The sequence below is a fragment of the Trichoplusia ni genome, chromosome 26 (assembly GCF_003590095.1).
Source record: "Trichoplusia ni isolate ovarian cell line Hi5 chromosome 26, tn1, whole genome shotgun sequence".
Taxonomy (NCBI): domain Eukaryota; kingdom Metazoa; phylum Arthropoda; class Insecta; order Lepidoptera; family Noctuidae; genus Trichoplusia; species Trichoplusia ni.
Genome location: NC_039503.1, coordinates 3,696,253 through 3,720,233, shown reverse-complemented (window position 1 = coordinate 3,720,233; position 23,981 = coordinate 3,696,253). Strand labels below are relative to the sequence as shown.

Genomic DNA, 23,981 nt, shown 5'->3' with positions numbered 1-23,981 from the left:
TTTATTTTGCCTATTGGTACAAACACTCATTGTTACGAGTAAAATTCGCTTCCGCTTTTATTAATAAATAACTATAACACCAAAAATTTGATCATTTCTCACATTCCGAATCGCTTTTTAAATAAGACCAAACTTTAACATAATATTTTTTTCTTCTATAAAAATCTTATCAACAACTATTTAAAAGAAAATATTATTGTCTTAATTTATAAGAAAATAAATTATTAAGTACATTCATGACTTAAATTAAAATTCAATTTAATTCTCATTTATCTTTGACAGTCGTTAAGACATTATAATTATGACGCGCACTCTTACGTGATATCCTGTTATCCAGTGACATGTGTTGTGTTGTCAGATAGACAGACAATCTATAATAAACTGTTGTTTGAAAAAAAAAAAAACTCAATTTTTAAAAAAGATCCCACGTTTTTAAATGTCACTCAAATTCAAATTTTATCAGAAACGGTCCAGCCGATTTTATAATTGTAAATTGCATTGTCATCGAGTTTTAAGGTACCCTGAAAATTTCAGCCTGCTAGCTTATCGGGAAGTGTATCAAAATTGAGTTGCAAAAATCCAACCGGAACGACAAACAAACAAGAAAAGTGAGTGTATAAAAACGTGGGAAATATTGTCACATAGAATATCTACTACATCATAAAAAGAACAGAAATATACCATCACCTTTCAAAAAAACCGACTCGGAAAAGAAATTTAATCCTTGTATCGCGGCGGGTTTCACAAATATTCAAGTCACATGCACAAAGACACCCAGACTCAGGACAAGCATTCGTGGATCACACAAATGCTGCTGCTGAATTTTTATTTCCTTTAGATATATTTCTTTATTTTATCCGTGGTGTCTGAGAATAATTAAGAAAGCATATACATATATATTGACGACCCCCGTGGTCGAGTGGCGTACGCACCGGTTTCAAGGTGTCGCTAGCTCTGAGGTCCCGGGTTCGATCATATCGACAATGTAAAAAAAATCACATTTCGACATTGTCTCGGGTCTGGGTGTGTGTGGTACCTTCGTTGTATCTGAATTCCATAACACAAGTGCTTTAGCAACTTACTCTGGGTTCAGAACAATGTATGTGATGTTGTCCGCATTTATTTATAAATATAACTTTGAAACTGGAAACGCAGACAAAATAACAAATGTGCCTTTCTTAATTATTCTAAGACGCCACTGACAAACGGTGAAGGATAACATCGTGAGGAAACCTGGATTACAAATATTCGTAAATGAAATCTTTATTGATAGCAGACCCAATAGATTAATAACTATATTCTTTATAATATATTTATTTACAATAAATAACTCTATCTATATAATACTGGACTGTGTTCATTCTAAATTTACGTGCATTTTATTACTACTGAAAACATACAAAACAAGTTAAGCAACACTAGCCGAGGTTAGTCTTTGGATGGGTGACCATCCATATTTACTCTATGATGAAAAGGTCCTAGGTCTGAAAACATCCAATACAAGTTAAGCAACACCAGCCGAGGTCAATCTTTGGATGGGTGACCATCACAACAAGTTACATTACTCCTCGCTAACGCTGACGAATCACACAAATGTATTGAACTGACAAGTCAAAGTCACGACACTTGTCGAAGAGGAATGTCATTCCTCTTCGATTGAGTTTTTTTTCATTATCTGAATTAATTATTAAATATTTATTAAGTATATTATAACTGGCACTTGGTTTTAAAATATTTAAATACTTTATTAACAAAAACATTAATCTTTTTCGTCGAAACTTTTGAAATTAAGTGCTTTCTTAGGTTTACGCGAATTTTAGACATTGAAATGAAACTACTTTTACGGATTTTATCGGTATCATGATACCTGCAAAGGTGTCGAAACGTCGGGAACTAAAATCTAAAAATAAACCGCGATAAAATCCTTTAAAGTAGTTTCATTTCAATTCCGAAATTAATTTAGGCAAGATTTTTAACAAGACAAATTAATATAAATCAAAGACAATTTCTTGTTTTTATATAAATATGTATCTTATTTTTTATTATAATACCATCCCATTTAATTTACGAGAGAACCTCATTCTTTTGAAGTCGGTTAAAAGAAGGTTATCAATCTTGGTGTCTTTTAATACAAACACATCTTTACTAATATTATAAAGCTGAAGAGTTTGTTTTAACGCGCTTATCTCAGGAACTATTAATTCGAATTTACAAAAAAAATGTGTTGAATAGACCATTTATCAAGGAAAGGCTATATAACATCACACTGCGACTAACACGAGCGGAGATACAATGGAAAATGTGAAACGGGGAAAAATCATAACTTATATCTTCTAACCACGCGAACGAAGTCACGGGCAACAGCTAGTATTAAATAAATAAACGACTGATATTTTCAGAGGTATATTTGATTTGGTAAACTTTATTGTTCTTTAAGATGAATTTTTAATAGTGTTTATGTTTAATCGACTTCAAAGATGAAGAGGTTCCCAATTCGTCTCTATATTTCTATGTATATTACATCATAACTTCGGACTGGATGAACCGATTTTGTTGATTCTCTTTCAACTTTCAAGTTTTTTCATAAAAATGTATGTTTTGTAGTTAAAATTATATTATTATTAGTAACTTTTAACTCAAAAATACACACCAAGATTATTTACCTCTTTTAAGTACACCTCAGAGGTAAACATTAGTAACGCCATTTTTTTATAAAATGTATGTTTTTTACAAATTACACTCGCAAGAACCAGTTCTATACACTGGTATACGACATCAAGTCACATGACATCTAGAACAAGACATATTCAGTTGTATACGACATTAAGTCCAAGCACTTGTAACGGGTTTAGGATCTCAAATGATGATACGATTGTTTACCTTTAATGTCACATAATGTTGTATGCCTCTGAGGTACCGATATAGCTTTCATCATACAGGGTGCAAGGGACGTCATACCGAACCCGTGGTCCAGGGGTTCTGGACATGATTCCAGACCCCCCTGCGTTGGAATTATTCATTAGTCTTTCGATGAATCGGTTTATTCATGCGGCTTGCTCGCCCACCACTGCTTCAGCTCATGATTGAATGAATTGAACATTTTGACGTCACTTCCGGTTAGATTTGTGAGAGAGCGATGACCGACGAGTACCTTTACGAATCAGGTGATCAGGAGCAGTTTTTAATGAAAATAAATAAATAAATGCGGACAACATCTCATACATTGTTCTGAACCCAAAGTAAGTTGCTAAAGCACTTGTGTTATGGAATTCAGATACAACGAAGGTACCACAAACACCCAGACCCGAGACAATGTAGAAATTTGAATTTTTACATTGACCCGACCGGGGATCGAACCCGGGACCTCAGAGCTAGCGACACCTTGAAACCGGTGCGTACGCCACTCGACCACGGAGCTCGTCAAATTAATTTACACTGGCTTTTTTCTTGTTATGAAAATATTATTGAAATACGTAAGAATAATGATTTTATGACACATAAAATTAAAAAAAAGGCAATTTTCATAAAAAAAAACCCCTGGACCACGGGATCGGTATGACGTCCCTTCCACCCTTTATAATAGATCAACATAATCTCGTTATTGACGTAATATTCTAAGTATCAATTATACAAGTATTATGCCGCAGTTTCTCTTAGTAACATTAAACTTAGCTATACATAACATCGTACTAGGCACGGCGTAATAGGCCTAGTCGGTTTGCCCAACGGTGGGCCAGCTCAACTGCTGGGCAGAGTGAGGTTTGTCATTTTAATTACAGCAGTTTCACCGATAAATAAGTTATCTAGACACATAAATTATCTTTACACTGAAAGAGGCCTTTGCCCAGCAGTGGGAAACAAACACAATATGTAATTACAACAGTTCGTCTCATAAACAAATTACCTAAACTCAAAAATCATCTCTACCCTTGCTGAGGCCTGTGCCCAGCAGTGGGCTAGATCACCTGGTGGGCAAAGCGAGTGTCACCATGTGTTATTTGAGTAGTTTCTCCTGTTCATCGGGCCGGGCGAACACGTCGCCGTTGCGGGCGTCCGGGGAGGCGCGCGCGAACGAGGACCGCGTGTGGGGGGAGGCCGACACCGGCTGCGGGTGGGGGGAGACCTGTGGGGGAGAGGGGAGGGTAGTATAGATATAGTCCAGAAGTACTCTGTGTCTAGACAAAGGCTAAAGTAAGTAAGATTCAGTCAAAACTTAGGGATAGACTTGTAGTAAAACTAGGTCAGAATTAGGCAGACCATAGACTATGTGAGAAGTTTTTATATTTTCTAAATACATATATGCATGAAGTATTAAAATTAAAAATATGACCTAAAGAGAGAGAGCAAAGAAATATGTTTAAAATATGTCTAATTCATATCGAATAATACAAAAATAAATTTAATAATGACACTATTCCATAATATAAAGTTTTAAAAATAAGTAATCAATACAGAATTAAAAAAAATATAACATTACACAAAAATGTTAGTTTCTTGGTCGGGATCGAACCCAAGGGTTAAGCTACGCTTGATACAGTCATTCCGTAGATGGATGACCATCTATATCATAAAGAGTTCTTCTGTGTTTCGGAAGGCACTTTAAATTATCCCGGCTGTTATTCATACATCTTTGACAGTCGTAACGGGTATTCAGAAGCTAGAAATTCTGACAACCAGTCTAACTAAGGGATATCGTGTTGCCCAGATAGGCTTGAGGAGGTCAGATAGGCAGTCGCTCCTTGTGAAACACTGGTACTTAGCTGAATCCGGTTAGACTGGAAGCCGACTCCAACATAGTTGGGAAGAGGCTAGGATGATGATGATGTTATTTACTAGATAGTAAATAGGCTATACCTGTCTCGAAGGTGTCTTGTGTTCACCGCTTATACTGATATCCTCGTCCACCGATTGTAACAACTGGAAAGAAGAAAATTTTAAATAAATTCGTGACTCAAATAAATATTTTTTATGACGGATCCATTTGAAAATCGGATATTTGTCAAAAAACTTATGTTTAAAACATAAATACATACAAACTGTTAATTATATATCACCCTAACTTCTTAAGAATCTCTACTCGTATCCAAGATGGCTGCAGCTCCATGTTCACCCAACTCCTATCAAATCTACCAAGTTGCTAGGTGTTGTCAAAAAAATAAAGATATACACATATTACTGATGATACCAGCTATGTAATATAGTATACGAACACCGATTTACCGAGGAATCTAAATATACCGGGATATCAAAAAAAACTTTACTGAAACTTAATCTATAGTACTTAAATAAATACACTTGAGAAACACAAAAAAAATCTCATTTCGCAATGCTAACACAAAGGAAAATCAACAAGAAGAAAATATAAATCTACTCAAAATTTTACATCGACTTTAAATACCAAAATCATTGGACAAACTAAAAAAATACAAAAACTAGTTTAATTCTACCAAAAAATAAAATTTTCAAACGCAATCTGGTAAAAGAAAATACACAATTACTCCGACAATAATACCTAAATCTACCCTACATCTGAAAATCCCCACAGACCACCTCAGCTCTGGTTCCTCTCCAGCATCTTGATGATCCTGGACAGCTGCAGCAGCATCAGCTTCTCGGTCTCGACGCGCCGCCCCTCCCGCTCATACCTCGCGCCCTCCCTATCGTAATCCAACTCTCTCTCGAAAGCCAAGAACCTCTCGTACCGAGACAAATCCTCTAGCTCTCGATCATTCGATTCGATTTCCTGCTGAATCGATTTGATATCGATATCGATGGCTTTGAATTCTTCCGGGCTTTCCTCAGGGTTGGACCGGTCAGGGTCTTGAGGAGTTGGGGACAGGTTGTGGAAGGTGAGGAGGGACGAGTCCGTGTGAAACGTCGTCTTCTTCTTTTTGTAGTGATCTGATTCTAAAAAAATGTAGTTGCGTAGAAAAATGTAATAAACTAGTAGAATTAAATGAAAAAAGAAATAATTTAACTGTCACAAGCAATTGAAATTAAACATTTTTATTTCTTTTTTTGCTTTGTTTAAAAACTATCTTGAGGAAAAGTGATGCCATATTGCCGTAACTTACTTCCGTTGCATTTTCGTCTATTTACCTCCTATGCACACCTAACGTAGTTTTACTTCAAAAATATGCAGTGATAGAATAGAGGTATGTCAGTTGGACTGGCAAGTTAAAGGATGTAGATTCGAATCCACACAAAAGACGATAGTCTTTTTAAAATAGCGTAACGGTTTAGGAAAAAATCGTGAGGAAACCTGGATTTCTAATATTTGAATCAGAAATCACCCGCAGCGTAGCTAGCTTATTAGTCACTTCGAAGAGGCCTATGCCCAGCATTGGGATAAAATATAGGTGTAACTACTCAGAAATAGTTGGCTGTAAGCTAGAGTGGTGATCACTGATCAATGCTCAAACCTTCCCAATGTGGGAACAGGCCTATGCCCAGTTTTATGATAAAAAATACGGCTAACTACTCAAAAATCACCTGCAGTGGGGTGATCAATACTTAAAACCTCCCCTATACGAGCTGAGGTCTGTGCCCAGGTATGCCCAACATTTATAGGCTAAACTTTGCCCCACAGTGGGACTACAAAAAAATCTAACTACATAAACAAATGTTTAACCAACCATTAGTCTTACTCCCGTCAACGCTCTTATTCAAAACATTCTTATTTATCCAGAAGTTATTTCTTATGCATTCGTCACATTGGTTGGCGTCGACATCGTTGGCCAACTGTCTGGGCCAACTGTCGTGGTTGGTTTTACCGTACATTTCGTAGTTGGCCCAATATTTGGCTGTGTCGCAAGCATTGGCGTAGGATTTTGAAGGGCCAGTTTTAATTATTTCGTTGTAAGATTTCGTGTTAACACCTAACCTGACTTTAGGATGAAGATATTGTTATAAATTGTTTTAAATACAATTTAATATAAATTTAACTATACAGGGGGGAAGGGACGTCATACCGATCCCGTGGTCCAGGGGTTCTGGACATGATCTGGTCTTGTCTTAATGACAAGCATTAAGAAATTCTTTAGAATTATAGTAGAATAGGGATGATGACTGGGTATAAAAAGAAAAAATCTCATTAGTCCCTCAGTTAGATAATTGAAAAGTATGAGACACGTATTTTTTCCTTTTTCAGAAAAACTAGAATTGACAAAGATTAACTGCTCTAAAGTTTAGGACAGGGGGCTTGTGACGTAACGATAGAGTAATATTTATACACAATCGTGACGTCACGCGTAAGTTACATTCACTGTAATTTGGTCAATGTATGTTTGCGGGACAAATTAAAAAATACGTATCCATTATTATACAAAAATCTACAAGACGGACACTGCAAACAAAAATTGTCATCATCCCTATTTCATTAAAAGAAATTTGTACCAAGTGAATCTCTAAAAAACGTTGTAATTACTGCATTTTTAGTTATGAGGTCAGAATACCATACCGCCTTTAGCCGTGTCAGAGTGTGACCTGAACTGGTTCCCTCTGCAGAGATATTTCTCTGACGAAGCGTCCAACTTCTCTGACGAGAGACAGTTGTGCTGGGATATTTGCATCAATTCTATTATATTCACTCTGGGGGGGAACTGGAAATGGGGAAATCTAAGTTAAGGTAATGCTGTCTAGGTTGGGGTAAGGATAGGTGACTATCTACATAAGTCGTGTTTTAATGGTTGTAGAAGTTAAGCTACTAGGTTAGGTCAGGAATCGGTGACTGTCTACAGAAATTAAGGATGGGTGGCTTCTATAAAAGTTAGACTTAATGCTTAAGGTAGTTAAGCTACTGTAATCGAGGTCGATTCAAGGATGGGTGACTGTCTACAAAGGTTAAGGTGGCTTCTATATAAGTTAAGTCTAGTTAAACGGTTGTAGAAGTTAAGCTACTGGGTACTGTTGCCGAAGTTGGGTTAAAGATGGGTGGCCACTCATCCAACATCGATCTTTCCTTTCTGACTATAGCTAATAAATACAAAAGACAAAAGAGCCGCTTTTTCTTCAAGTAATATTTTTTTACTCTATATGCATGAATACAATTAAAATTGAACCTTATTTATAGCGAAAGTAGACCTATTTTTCTCTATCTACATGAATACAATGTAAATTGAACCTTATTGATAGTGGAGGTAGATCCTAAATCGTCTGTATTCCGCGTGGATCCGATGCTCGCGGATTTCGCTGAAGGCTTCTTGGAGGACAGGGACACGGCTATGTTGCCGCTCGACTTGCTAGAGTTGCATAGGTGCTGGAGGAGGAAACGGATTTACGGATGTCGGGGTTACGGATTTTCGAATGAGGGCGTGGAAGGGGCCGGATGTGGAATTTAATTTGAAATAAAAAAAACAGTTACGGATGTGCGGATGTCGGGTTACGGATTTACGGATGTTGGTGGGGAATAGGTCGGATATGGAATTCAATTTGAAAGAGAGGACGGTAACGGATTTGGAAATAAAACGGAAGGATGTTTGTTGAAACGTAACGGATGTGTAGTATTCGCAGTTTAATGACGAGATTTCTTGAATAGGGTTTTTTCGGATACGGATGTTGCAGATCTCTACATTTTCTATTGACCCACGGATATGTATAAGAATTTCAAAACTCTTAAATCCTTTTCTTTCAATCATAAAAAAAACCTTACCATTATTATAACCACAAAATCAACAAAACAACACAACCATCACCTTTGACGGCAAATCTGAAAGTTCATCCCACGCCCAGCGTTGGGCTACATCAACATTATACTGACCTTATCAACTTCCGTGTCAAACTGCTCGTTTGTAGCGCCCTTTGATAACGCTCCCTTCTCCATGAGCGTCGCGCGTTTAGCCGCCAAGTATAGTGATCTGAAATATATAATAATTTATATAAAACTAGCTGTTGCCCGCGACTTCGTCCGCGTGGTTAGAAGATATATGTTAGGAATTTTTGAACGAAAGCCCTCGAAGATTAATATTTTTCCCCGTTTTTGACAAATTTTCCATTGTATCTTCGCTCCTATTAGTTGCAGCGTGATTTTATATAGCCTAAAACCTGCCTCGATCAATTGTCTACTGAACACAAAAAGATTTTTTCAATTTGAACCAGTAGTTCCTGAGATTAGCGCGTGCAAACAAACAAATAAACAAACTCTTCAGCTTTATATATTAGTATATAGAAGTATAGAAGTATATTTATATATTAGTATAGAAGTATAGATACTAAGTGGTTTCTTAGGTTTACGCGAATGTTAGACATTGAAATGAAACTACTTTTACGGATTTTATGAGGAAAGTGTGTATGTTTATAACGTCTTCAAGCTTAAACGACAGGGCCGATTTCGATGAAATTCAATATGGAAGTATCTACATTTGCAGGTATCATGGTATCGAAACGTCGGGAACTAAAATCTAGAATTAAACCGCGATAAAAACCGTTAAAGTAGTTTCATTTCAATAAAATACTAAATTAAAATGTGAAGTTATTAGCTTTTGCACGCGGCTTTGCTCGTCTTAATGAAGGGTATAGCCTTATGACTGGCCTGTTGGTTTAGTGGTTAGTGACCCTGACTGCTATACCGGAGGTCGTGGGTTCGATTCCCACCCAGGACAAATGTTTGTGTGATGAGCACGATCATTTGTTCTGTGTCTGGGTGTAATTTATCTATATTATGTATGTATTTAGAAATATATAAGTATGTTTATCAGTTGTCTAGTACTCATAATACAAGCTCTGCTTGATTTGAGACTAGATGGCGTTGTGTGAAAAAAAAAGCATTTTCCCTCCTTTAGTTTAGTTAAAAAAGATACTTCTTTATTGAATTTCATCAAAATGGGTTCCGCCCTTTAAGTATGAAGACGATACAAACATGGACACATTTTCTTTCATAATTTTAGTGGCCAGTTTGATAAAGTAATAATTTATTGTACAGAATCGATTAGAAGAATCGAGTAACGAGTATAATATCGATAGAAAAACGGATGTGACACACGAAACGGATGTTAGTGCTATATATAAGATCAAGAGTGGTACAGTTATTGATAAGTTTATTTTTTTTTGTAATCAAAATCTATAATATACTGCATCGAACAAGGAAGTGGGCCGTTTTTATCAAATGTGAAAATTTAGTACAATAATGGGCAACTTTGCCCAACAGTGGGCAAACTTGCCCAACACCACTCACCTCTTGACGGTCAAGTAGAAGAGCTCAGTGATGGCCCTGACGGAGTAGTCCGGCACGAAGGTGTGTCGCAACATCGAGTCCATGTTGATGTTCTGCAGGGAGCCCATCGCTGACGGTGTGGGGGACTCCGCTGGGCAAGAGAAGAGAGGAGAAGATATAGAGTCTTCTTGGTACTTCTGAATGCATGTGGGATACAGAAGATACTTTCATAGTACAGAAATTGTGTTGAATTGACTGCACGGATGGCCGAATGACTGATTTTACCACGCTGAATCTATCGGTCCTCAACCCAGTTACCTGGGCAACACGATACCCCTTAGTTAGACTGATTGTCAGACTTTCAAGCTTCTGACTACCTGTAACGACTGTCAAAGATGTAGGAATAACAGCCGGGACCCACAATTTTCTAATGCAAACACGTTTGGTTATTCAGTGCAGACTGACCATAGACAAACTTTTTTATTTTTTTATTTTGATACCATAACCACAATACCCCCACTTATCAAAATAAACTAAACATAAAACACAAAAAAAAAACTCAGTTGCATTACAATTTTAAAATGCCTAATTTTTCCATAAACTTATGATGTTTAACTGTAGATAGCCCTTTAGTCAGCATATCTGCTGGCATTTCATTTGTGGATAAATAATTTACCTCTACTTTTCCACTCTTAATAGTCTCCCTAACAAAATGATATTTAACATCAATATGTTTAGTTCTATTATGACATTGTTGGTTTGTAGCTATCTTTAACGCACTTTGGTTGTCACAATTTAACTCAATTGTCAACAAAGACCCAGTTAATTCATACAATAGTTGTCTTAGATATATCGCCTCCCTGCAAGCTTCAGAGAGCGCAACATATTCAGCCTCTGTGCTGGATAAGGCTGTAACCTTCTGCTTCCTACTTTGCCATGAAACAACTGTCCCTGACATTACAAAACAAAATCCACTGTAAGACTTTCTATCTAGACTGTCACTCGCCCAATCAGCATCAACATAACCATGTAGGCTCTCCCCTTGACTACTAAACTTTAAACAATACATTTTAGTCTTTTTTAAGTACCTGAGAACCCTTTTAGCATAGTTCCAATGTTCAACATTGTAGCTAGTATTAAATTGACTTAGATAACTAACAGAGTATGCAATATCAGGTCTTGTCATGACAGCCAAATACATAAGACAACCCAAAAGTTTTTGATAGCTAATTCCCTCTGTACATTTTTCTGCTTTTGTTATATTTAATTTACTTTCTATAGGTGTATCAGCTGTTTTACAATGACTCATATTAAATTTTCGTAATAATTCTTCTATGTACTGTTGTTGATCTACAGTTATCTCATGGTTATTACAAGTTTTGTGAACACTAATATTCATACCTAGATAGTGCTTAACCTGCCCTAAGTCTTTAATTTCAAATGCTGAATTTAAAATACATTTTAACTTCTCGCTTTCAGACTCACAATTTGAAAAAATCAGGAAATCATCTACATATAATGCTATTATAACTTTTACATCTTTGGACATCTTTGTAAATAAACATGGCTCTTGTTTACAACTCTTAAAATAATTTTTATGTAACACATCTCTAACTCTTTCATACCAAACTAAAGCGGATTGTTTTAATCCATATACTGCCTTTTTCAGTTTGAGGACTTTCCCTGATGTTTCAGACATAAACCCTTCAGGAGCACTCATGTAAATTTCCTCTTTCAAATGACCATTTAAATAAGCAGTTTTAACATCTAACTGAGTAATGTTCAACCCTAGTTTGACACTTAGTGCAAATAATAATCTTAATGTAGAATGTCGCACTACTGGTGAGAATGTTTCATCATAGTCCAAACCAAATTTTTGGGTAAAACCTTTAGCAACTATTCTGGCACGGTATTGCACTTCATTATCACTCTTGACTTTCCTTTTAAAGACCCACCGACTCTTCACTATGGTAACTCCTTTTGGAGCATCAACAAGCTCAAAAACGTCATTTTTCCGAAATGATTCTATCTCCTCATCCATTGCCTTTCTCCATTGCACACCTTCAATACTTCTCAATGCTTCAGAGACTGTCAGCTCAGAATCTGCAGTGGCTAACCAGCTCACTGCGTTATATCTTTCAGGCTTCCGTCTTTCCCTCTTAGGACGGTCCAAGACAGATTCTGGCTCCTCAACTAAACTGCTGCTTGTTGATGGGGATTCAGGAACATAAGTTTCATCCACATCAGCTTCATAGAATGACAGCTGTGATGATTCACTGTTACAGTTTTCTTCAGTATCTGATTCTGATCGTTCTAGACATTCAGATTCCCCCACGGAACGATCATTTACTCCAGGGACAGGCCGTACTTCCTCCACGCACCATATGGTATCATTATTTGTGGATACTCCTTCAGGCTCTGTTGTCTCCATCACTACTACATCTCGGCTTGTAGTAACCTGGTTTTTGACAAGATCATATATTCTGTAGCCCTTTACCTGCTCTGAATAACCAACAAGAATGTGCTGCCGAGCTTTCTTATCCCATTTGGTTCTCCTCTCTTTTGGAACATGCACCATGACTGGACTGCCAAAGAGACGTATATGATTCAGAATGGGTTTCTTTCCATACCACACCTCATATGGAGTTTTGCCATTGAGGCCGGATGCTATAGATCTATTTTTCAAGTACACTGCTGTAGATACTGCTTCTGCCCAAAAACTTTTATCTAGCTTAGCATCGAACAGCAAACATCTTGCTTTCTCAACTATACTTCGATTATTACGCTCGGCCATGCCATTTTGCTCTGGCGTATAAGAATTTGTTTTTTGATGTATAATACCAAATGATTTCAAAAAATCTTCAATTGCCTTAGAACAAAACTCTCCACCATTATCTGTTCGTAAAGTTTTAATATTGACATTTTTCTGATTCTCCACCATGGCTTTGAATTCTCTGAAGTATTTGAATACCTCATTCTTTTCTTTCATGAAGTACACGAATGACATGCGACTATAGTCATCGACAAAAAGAAGAAAGTACCTTGACATTCCAATAGATTTTGTTTCCATAGGCCCACAAACATCGGCATGTATAATTTCCAGTACCGTTGCAGCTCTTGTGCCTGTAGGGAATGGTAAACGGGTTTGCTTGCCTTCACAACAAACCACACAATTAGATTTTGTCACTTCATCAGTATCTGTATAGTTGACACCTTCCACAGCGCCATTCTTCATGATATTCAAGTCTTTAGTGTTTATGTGTCCCAATCTTCTATGCCATAACAAAGCACTATTTCTGACAAGCAAACATCTAGTCACTGGTGTACTCTGTAAATCCAATTTATACACACCGTCAATTAGGTTAGCAACAGCCACCAATTCCTTCTTTGCATTGTATATTATACACTGACTGTCTGAGAAAGAAACACTGTTATTGTTTTTAATCAATTGACTTACTGACAGTAAGTTTGTAGTCAGGCTTGGAACACATAGAACATCTTTGATTGTTATATCATAGCCTTTTTGAGTTGATATTTGAACATTTCCTTTGCACGTAACTTGGAGTTTCGTATGATTTGCTATCATAATCTCGGGGCATGTCTGTGGACTTGAGACTTCTTGCAACCAACTTGAGACTGCTGTCATGTGCACACTGGCTCCGGAATCCACGTACCACTCGTCTTTATTATATTTAGCACTTAAGAAAACAGCACTAAATGCATTTGACGACTTATTTTTATTTGTCTTTTCTAACATAGGGCACTGATTACGATAATGACCCGGGGTTTTACATTTGTAGCAGGTTATATTTTTGTTTCCACTCCCAGCACTTCCACTTGTCATTTTGACATTTGTCGTTGACTTCCCGCCATTTCCGCTCTGATTGGTGTTGCCATGTCGGGGTTTTGGTTTCCCCCATTTCGATGCAAACGCCGCTTCAGTATTCTGCGTTTCTTTTGAAATCGCCCCCATCAATTCTAACGGCTCAGAATCTAACAGCTTTGTTTTGATGACGTCAGCCGTAATTGCGATACCTGAGTGTTCGATGGCCATGATCATCGGTGAAAATCTTTCTGGTAGTCCTGCAAGCATCAGCGACCCAACCCACTGATCGGTTATTTCGAAACCGGTTCCACTTAACCGTTGAGATGTCTCTACGATTTGAGTCACGTAGCTGGTCATATTTTCGCAATTTTCTCGGCGTATTGATATCAAGTGGCGTAATAACGATATCTTCCTCGAAAAACCTGAGTCGTCGAACAGAGATTTAAGCTTATCCCACAACTCTTTCGAAGTCGTTGTCTTCTTGATATGCACATATAAAGCCGGGTCAATAGTCAGGCATAATTTGGCCCGCGCCTTCGCGTCGTCTTCGAGTTTTATGTCTTTTTCAACCACCGGCCGAATACAATGTAACATGCCTTCCAATACGAGCACATTTTCAACTGCAAATGTCCACTCATCGTAATTCTCTCTGCCTTTCAGTTTAGGCACACTGGCTAAGTAGTTTGTTGACATCTTGCACAACACAACCGTGTCCAGAAATATATGATAAAACACTATATTTTCAAAAAACTGTGGAGGCCCATAACCTCTAATGCAAACACGTTTGGTTATTCAGTGCAGACTGACCATAGACAAACTTTTTTATTTTTTTATTTTGATACCATAACCACAATAAATTTAACGTGCCTTCCGAAACACGGAGGAACTCGTTATGACAAAGATGGTCAACCATCCACCGATCGACCGCGTCCAGCGTAGCTTAACCTGGGATTGATTAACATATGCAGTTATAGCTTAGCCACGGGCTCCTCTCTTTGATGCGGGAGCATATTATAATAAAAAAATAATGAAATAGACCCGTTTTACCGACTGCCCGGTCTACTGGTCTACTGGTCTCCAGTGTACTCACCGAGGCCGACGTTCTGCGTGAGGGCCTGGACCCCGAAGTAGGTGAAGGGCCCGGCCTCGAACACGAGGTTCTCGCGGCCCACCGTCACCTCCACGCGGCCCTCCAGGATCAGCACGAAGTAGTCCACCTGGGAACAACACGGAAACATACAGATACGATAAAGTTGCTAGAAATTTAATGTTAGGTAAAGAAAAATGAATTCGTATAAAAAAAAATTGGTCACCCATCATATTCTTGTTTGTAACAATCGCTGCATAACCACTACATTAGAATTCCTTAACCCATTTATTTCAGTTGTATGTTAGATTTTGTAATCTTTCTTATTTTTGGTTTTCAGTCGCGGTTTCAAGATAAGAAAACACACCACAATTCATCATCATCATCATCATCATCATCCTTCCCTACTATGTATGTTGGGGTCGGCTTCCAGTCTAACAGGATTCAGCTAAGTACCAGTGTTTTACAAGGAGCGACTGCCTATCTGACCTCCTCAACCCAGTTACCTGGGCAACACGATACCTCTTAATTAGACTGGTTGGACACACCAAAATTATTTACCTTAGAAAATGGAGTATAATAACTAAAATTCTAGACTCACCGGCTTCCCTTGCTGAAAGACATAAGTGCTGGGGTCCTTCTTGGTCTTGCCCTTCAACTTGATGTGGTGAATGACGTCCTGCTTGAGAAGACGACGCAGGACAGTCTCCGACACCGTGTCCGGGCGGAAAGCGTCCACGCCTGGACAAGAGTAATTTAATTGTATTTACATTAATTAAAAACACGAAATCCGCAGTCAAGAATTTAATCCTTGTGTCGCGGGGGGTTTCACAAACATTCAAGTCACATGCACAAAGACACCCAGACTCAGGACAAGCATTCGTGGATCACACAAATGCTTGTCCTTCGCAGTTTGGCGTGGGGACCTTTAACCACTCGGCTATCCGTGCATTCTTTGTTTTTTATTAAATTTTCACACTTTCACACAGCGCCATCTAGTCTCAAACTAAGTAAAACATATATTATGTGTACTAGACAAACATATTTAAATGGTTCTAAATACATACATAATATAGATAAATTACACCCAGACACAGAACAAATGATCATGCTCATCACACAAACATTTGACCTGTGTGGGAATCGAACCCACAACCTCTGGTATAGCAGTCAGGGCCATTAACCACTAGACCAACAGGCCAGTCAATTGTGCATGTGACTTGAATGTTTGTGAAACCTTCCGCGACACATGGATTAAAGTCCTTCACACGGGAGTCATATTTTTTTAAAGGACATCTAAGCCAACAATCGAGGCACTATTTTGGTACTCACTGGTACTAAGAAACTGGAATGTAGCGAGAGTGAGTTGCGGCGATATATGTATGCGTTGGTTCTCGTGACGCTCGGCGAAGGCGGCGAAGTCTTGCAGCTTGTTCGCCGGACGGTTCCGCCTGCGTTTCGAGCGGTTGTCCACTGTTGGGAAAAGGTTTAAGTTTTATAAAATTAGATTTAAAGAATTAAATTGATGAGTGTTTGAAGGTATTTTATTTATTTATCAAATAACATACACAACATAACAGTTTACACCAAATCGTTGGGCAGTCAGATAATACAATTAATTACAATAGAATCTTAAACACTAAAAAAGGGGACAAAAGTCTACAAATTATAAAATTTACACATAAACAAGAATTAAACAACAATACACAAACACATAAGAAACAATAAACAATCATATTTCGTTCCTCAACTCACAGAATTTCAAACACATATAACAAAAATCCACCCATTTCGTCGCAAACCTGTCTGAGGACAGACATGGCTCAGGATGCCGATTGTGGGATAAAATATTTTCAAGAAAATGGAACGCAGCGGATGAAATAGGGGGAAGCATGTGTGCGAGGGAGGGAGAAACAAAAATATACAGCACTTTATATCTTACATAGAAAACCTCTCGTGTCACATTTTCGTTTTACGATACTCCTTCAAAAAGGCTTGGCGGGTTTTTAGGTCTTAAGTAATTTTAAGTCGGTCTACTCACAAAAGAAGTGGATTTACTCACAAAAGGCGTCAATTTACCCAGAGAAACTATCGGTCTACTCAAAGAAAATGTCGGTCTACTCACAAAACACGTCGGTCTACTCACTGTACACGTCGTTCTGCTCACAAAAGACGTCGGTCTACTCACATAGCACGTTGTTCTACTCACAGAATATTTCGGTCTACTCAAACAACACGTCGACCTACTCACAAATGACGTCAGTCTACTCATAGAAGCTATCGGTCTACTTACAGAACACGTCGGTCTCATCCACGATCTCGGCCTGTATCATCTCCTCGATGACATCCTCCAGGGTCACCAGACCGATGGTCTCGTAGAAGGGGTCGCCCTCGCCTTCGTTGTTTATGCGGTGGACAAACGCCATGTGCCCTTTGTGACCTAAAAGAGAGAATAAAGTTAATATTACTAATATGGTAAATGAGAAATGATGTGTGTGTTTGTTTGTTAAATCATGATTAAGGACTCCGATTGGGTCCGAAACTAGTCGGGCGATATCCATGAATACGCGAGCAGCAAAACCATCATCGGCCTAGTCTTTTCGCAACTATGTTGGGGTCGACTTCCAGTCTAACCAGATTCAGCTGAGTACTAGTGTTTTACAAGGAGCGACTGCCTATCTGACCTCCTCAAACCAGTTACCTGGGCAACACGATACATCTTAGTTAGACTGGTTGTCAGACTTACTAGCTTCTGACTATCCGCACGTCTGTCAAAGATGTAGGAATAATAGCCGGGACCCACAATTTAACGTGCCTTCCGGAACACGGAGGAACTCATTTATGAAAAAGATGGTCACCCATCTACGGACCAACCGCGTCAAGCCTAGCTTAACCTGTAATCGATTCACTTATGCAGTTGTGGCTTAGTCACGAACTTCTCACAAAAGAGCAAAACCGTTGCATTATTCAATAACTAGATGGCGTTGTGTGATTCTTTTCATAGCATTTGACGAGACTGTTGGTCTAGTGGTTAGTGACCCTGGCTGCTATACCGGAGCTGGTGGGTTCGATTCCCGCCCAGGACAAATGTAGTGTGATGAGCATGATCATTTGTTGTGGTGTCTGGGTATAATTTTTCTATAATATGTATGTATTTAGAAATATATAAGTAAGTTTATCAGTTGTGTGGTTACCATAACACAAGCTCTGCTTAGCTTGGGCTCAGATAACCGTGTGTGAGTTGTGCCAGGATATATAGGATATAAGATCTAAAACCCACCTTCTTTAAACTGCTTAAACATGACATCCAGGGTGACATCTTCGAAGACGAAGTTGCAGGGGTTCTGGTAGTACTGGCAGAGAGTGCGCAGCGGCGTGTTGTCGTCAGGGTCCACGAAGGCGAGGTCCTTGATGAACAGCACCGTGACTATGTTGCCGCGGCTGCCCTCGTAGACTGGGATACGAGAGTAGCCTGGAATAGAAGGTTTTTTGGATTATTTGTTAATTACAGCTCATTGAAAACTAATGAGTGGGTCTGAGGATCAGATAAGATCTATTTTTAACCGACTTCAAAAAAAGGAGGAGGTTCTCAATTCGACTGTATTTTTTTTTTTTTTTATGTTTGTTACCTCGTAACTTGCAATTGGGTGAACCGATTTTCATGATTCTTTTTTTATTTGAAAGCTTGTGCTTCCCGTGTGGTCCCATTATCACCATTTCAATATCTGATGATGGGATCTTGTAGAAATCGGGGGAACTCTTCAATAAATAACAGCAGATTAACCGCAATGGTTGCTATAGCATATCTAAGCATTGTTTACGCCATCACACAACATATTATCACGCCTGTACTCACTACAAAGGTTATAAAAACTATTTCGAAAAAAAATAATGTTCAAGGGCACTTAAAAAGTTTTACAAAAAACGCAATACTGAAACTAATTTGAAGTCGGTTTTTTTTGTGAAAATTTTGATTATTCATATGTCTATTTCATATATATTTTTAATATGTCTGTTTATTTTGTCTAATTTATAAAATTCTAGTGTCACTGGGTACGTAAATTAACTGATTCGAAATGCTTCGACCGCTTTTGCATGATTCACAAATGCTTGTTCTGAGTCTAGGTGTCTTTGTGCATGTGACTTGAATGTTTGTGAAACCCCCCGCGACACAAGGATTGAATTCGTCAGTGCGGGGTACTTAAAAATATGCGAAAACTACGGCAGTAACACATTACATTTAAATGAAATAATATTCTTTGATTCTGTAAGTAGGATATACCATATCACCGCTTATAAATATTGACTCTTTTTGAAAATGCTGATGTCGACTTTTCCTATCCGACTGCCCTGAGAAGAAATGTAACGAAACAAAGGTCGCCCTTTCAAAACCTAGAATATTTTTTAGATTCAAAGAAGTATTGCTCAAAAGAGGTTTGTGTAAACAGACTTTTGTTTCAGCCTTCAGGAAATAGAGCTATTATCATAAATATTAAAAATTAAGCTGTGTAACAATTGTCGTATGTCAAATTAAAGCGTGAATGCAATCTCAAAATAATGGGTATAAGGGTATGGTCTTATTGACAGCGAGTTATAGTAATCTATGAAGACATATTTATTTATTTACGTTAAAATATGTTTCCGAATTTTGAACGAAGTTTCAGGAGTACAGAACACCTGGAACTTGAAAAATTTGATGGCGAGACGCGCTCTTTTCAACCGAGTTTAGAAGAAGAGAGAAGAGAAGAAGAAGTAGGTTGACAATGCGACAGTACTTTTATTTTGTTTCAACAATTGTTACTCAGAATTCCAAACTGGACGAACCGATTTTCTTATTTATTTTTCATTAAACATTTTGTCCCATAAAAAAGTTCCGCGTTAAGTCACTAGTCTATGGGAGCCAGCGGATGGACGGCGTCGCCGTGGACGACCTGGGAAGCGGGGGCGAGACGATCTTAACGCTTATCGCCGGGCTGGCATCATGCAGCCCAGAATAGAGAATCGTGGAAAGATTTGGGGCAGGCCTTTGCCCAGCAGTGAGATACAGTGGGCTAGAGAGAAAAAAGACAAATCGCTCCGTTCCCCGCTCGAAATAAGACCTCACCCCGCACAGGCACTTAACACGGCAGGTGATAATTGATGACAACACACATTATCAATAATTACCAATTCGAAACGGTCGTTATGCTGTGTTTACAAGGAGATTTCAGTTTTAATATGGAGTTAAATCAAGGTATTTACAGTAAGCTGAAACTATATAAAATTGAGTCATCTGCATGTACATATATAATACCAAGTACTAAGAAATAAATGATATCTAATATATAAAATTCCCGTGTCATGATGTTAGTTACCGTACTCCTCCGAAACGGCTTAACCGATTTTTACCAAATATGCGTATTCAGTAGGTCTGAGAATCGACTAACATCTATTTTTCATACCCTAAGCGATAAGGGTTGCTCACACTAAACAAAAATTTTATTTTTTAGACGAAATTGTTTGTTTTTATTTGTTTTATAATGTGGCATTAAAAATACACACAACTAGAAAAAAAATATTCGGCGAAACAACTTTTGCTGGGTCAGCTAGTAACTATTACATTATTAAGTTTTGAAAAAAAAAATGAATTGGTAAATAATAAACATTATAAAACGAAGTCATTCGCACTGTCTTAAATCGTCAAAACTACACAACAGATTCTGATGCATTTTTTATAGTTTAAGTTAAAGGTAAGTTAAGTTAAAGTTTTCAAAGTATAATTAATGCTTAATTTAGTCGATCAAATCGTCAATAGAGGTTTATTAAGTATTGATTATTATTTTACTTATCCTTCATTGCAAACACAGACCTAAACCTTCGAGATAGATAAAAATAGTGTTCTACAATATTGTAAGCCATAAAAACGTCGACAAGAATGTTTGTGTGATGAGCACGATCATCTGTTCTGTATCTGGATGTAACTTATCTATAACATGTATGTATTTAGAATTATTTAAAGTATGTTTATCAGTTGTCTTGTACTCATAATACAAGCTTCGCTTAGTTTGAGACTAGATGTCGTTGTGTGAAAGTTGTTTAATAATATTATCATCATTGGCCTAGCCTTTTTCCCAACTATGTTAGGATCGGCTACAAGTCCAACCGGTTTCAGCTAAGTACCAGTGTTTTACAAGGAGCGTCTGCCTATCTGACCTCCTCAACCCAGTTACCTGGGCAACACGATACCACTTGGTTAGGCTGGTTGTCAGACTTTTCAAGCTTCTGACTACCTTTAACGACTGTCAAAGATGTAGGAATAACAGCCGGGACCCACAATTTCACGTGCCTTCCGAAACACGGAGGAACTCGTTATGACAAAGATGGTCACCCATCTAGGAACCAACCGCGTCAAGCATAGTTTAATAATATATCATATACAAAAGTGCCAACATAACGACTATACGCTAAAGTTTCCAGACAGCATTCTAGTGAGACTCGTAAACTATATTTACATCGTCAGTCTGGCCGGCTTCCAATACAACGGTACTTATAGTACCACAACGTACCAATACTCGCCATATGTAGAATTCGGCTGGAATATTTCAAGGCTATGTGATGTAATTTTGGGTTATTTTCTGGAGTTTGAACTATATTCTGTGTTAAAGAAAATAATGTTATTCCCTTATTTTTTATCATGAACGTGTTCTAGTCATTTGATACATGAACTGGGCTGCTTTTGTAAGACGACTAAAAAATCACGGTGTATACACGATTCTAAATGTTAGTTATATGTATTACTGTATCTTAATTAATTATACTATTTCTCATTTAGTAGTCAGATATTCATAAACGTGTAAGTTTATAAAAAATATATATAAACTAGCTGTTGCCCGCGACTTCGTCCCCGTGGGTGGAAGATATAAGTTATGATTTAGGTATACCTGCCCGGTTTTTTTCACATTTTCCATTGTATCTTAGCTCCTATTAGTCGCAGCGTGATGGTTTATAGCCTAAAGCTTTCCTCGATTAATGGTCTATTCAACACAAAAAGAATTTTTCAATTTGGACCAGTAGTTCCTGAGATTAGCGCGTTCAAACAAACAAACAAACAAACTCTTCAGCTTTATATATTAGTATATTAGTATAAGTATAGAGTATATATAACAACATACCCATCCAAAAAAAATACCTTACAAACTCAGAAAAAACTTTTTTATAAATTAGCTGACCCAGAAAACGTGATTTTGCCATAAAAATGAGTTCTACAAAATAAAAAAAATAGGGGTATGAAAAATAGATATTGTCCGATTCACAAACCTACTGAATATGTAGACAAAATTTCATGAGAATCGTTCAAGCCGTTTCGGAGGACTTCAATTACCTACGTACACCGTGACAAGAGATTTTTTTACTTTAGATTTTCAAAGTCTAAATATTTCCTACACTTGTTACTTAGTGTAAATTGACAAGGCCAATTTTGATTCTGACGCTAAACGCTGAGAAACGTTGCAAACTTATTACAAAGTAGTCAGTAATGATTTATGACGTCACCGTCAGTGAGAATTTAACTTGAAATATTATTGAAGTAGATATCTGTATAAAAAACCGGCACCGTCTAAGGAAGGTCACGACCACAAACATTACAATTATACTAATATTATAAACCCGAAAGTTTGTATGTATGGATGTAAGGATATTCGTTACTCTTTCACGCAAAAACAACTACACGAATTTAGACGAAATTTGACACACAGATAGTTAACACACAAGATCTTCAATTTGTAACTAGTAGGCCCGCGGACTACACCTAGTTAAACAATACATCGTAAGGATGGTTTTCATTCCCAATTTTATTTCCTAATGGGATCATTTTCCTGGCGGGCAAGAACACAGTCAACAGCTAGTTAAAAATGAGTCTTAAAGATGGCTTTTATACCCAATCACATGTCATATTCCCGCAGAATCATCTTCAATTCGTAACGGGCAAGCCCGCAGGCAGCAACTAGTTAAAAATACATCTTAAGGATAACTCTCATCCCGATTTCTTCTTTCCGTGGGGATAGTTTTAATTTCAAAACCGGCCCGCATACTACAGCTAGTTAAAAAATACAACTAAATGACGGTTTTTATCCCGATTTCATGTCCCCGTGGGACAGTGGGACCCCGTGGGACCCTCGTAGCAGGCAGGAACGAAGACAATAGCTAGTTAAAATTTCCGTGGGATCATCTTCCTGGCAGGCAGCAACGCAGGCAACAGCTAGCTAGTTAAAAATCTTAAGGATGCTTTTCATCCCAATTCAATTTCCCGTCGGTTCGTCTTCCCAGCAGGCAGGCCCGTGAGCAACACCTACTTCCAAAATACATCTAGGACCATTTCCTATTCCTAGCGAGCAAGTCAGCGGGCGACAGCTACCTACAAAAAATACATCTAAAAAGAACTCACCAGACTTCACAATCTCCGACATGGTCTCGAAGTCCAGCACCGAGCTGATGGGCAGCATGAATACATCTTCCAATTTCGTCATAACATCGGACACAGTCTTCTTGCGTAGTTCTAATGCACCGGATATTATGTTAACCTCATCTTTGTCCAGGTCGTTAACATCCGTCGTTACCTGATGGCAGACTTGTTAATTGATAAACCGAGTAAAATTAAGCGTAGGTCACCGGTGACCGACGAAAATCGAGTCGGTCACTCGTGACCTACGTGGTGTAAGCCGGTTAAGGGACTACACTTATCTCGCTCAATTCAGCTTTTGTCCATAAGAAACAGCAATTTTGTGTGGGGACGTTGATTCAGCTTTTCGCGTGTATTTTGCCGATAGAAGCAGAGCTGTATAAATGTGACCAAATCGTTCAGAGAAACGCGAATGGAGCTGAATAAGTCTGCGTAGCCCCTAAAGATGAATCGATTCGCATCGGACACCGGTGACCGAAAT

At 38.0% G+C, this 23,981-nt stretch overlaps 1 protein-coding gene across 1 annotated transcript in view; it reads right to left on the bottom strand.

Annotated features, from left to right (window-relative positions):
- Window positions 1-3,523: 3,523 nt before the first annotated feature.
- LOC113505435 (metal transporter CNNM4-like) overlaps window positions 3,524-23,981 on the bottom strand; it is a 39,225-nt gene continuing 18,767 nt past the window's right edge. The window contains exons 6-15 of the mRNA XM_026888106.1: window positions 23,486-23,657; window positions 18,344-18,535; window positions 17,357-17,503; window positions 16,396-16,536; window positions 15,665-15,804; window positions 15,067-15,193; window positions 10,172-10,301; window positions 8,759-8,855; window positions 4,855-4,917; window positions 3,524-4,123 (exon numbers count right to left, since the gene is read on the bottom strand). Coding sequence (XP_026743907.1) covers window positions 3,995-4,123; window positions 4,855-4,917; window positions 8,759-8,855; window positions 10,172-10,301; window positions 15,067-15,193; window positions 15,665-15,804; window positions 16,396-16,536; window positions 17,357-17,503; window positions 18,344-18,535; window positions 23,486-23,657 — 1,338 coding nt within the window. The 3' untranslated portion in view covers window positions 3,524-3,994. The remainder of the gene's footprint in view (window positions 4,124-4,854; window positions 4,918-8,758; window positions 8,856-10,171; window positions 10,302-15,066; window positions 15,194-15,664; window positions 15,805-16,395; window positions 16,537-17,356; window positions 17,504-18,343; window positions 18,536-23,485; window positions 23,658-23,981) is intronic.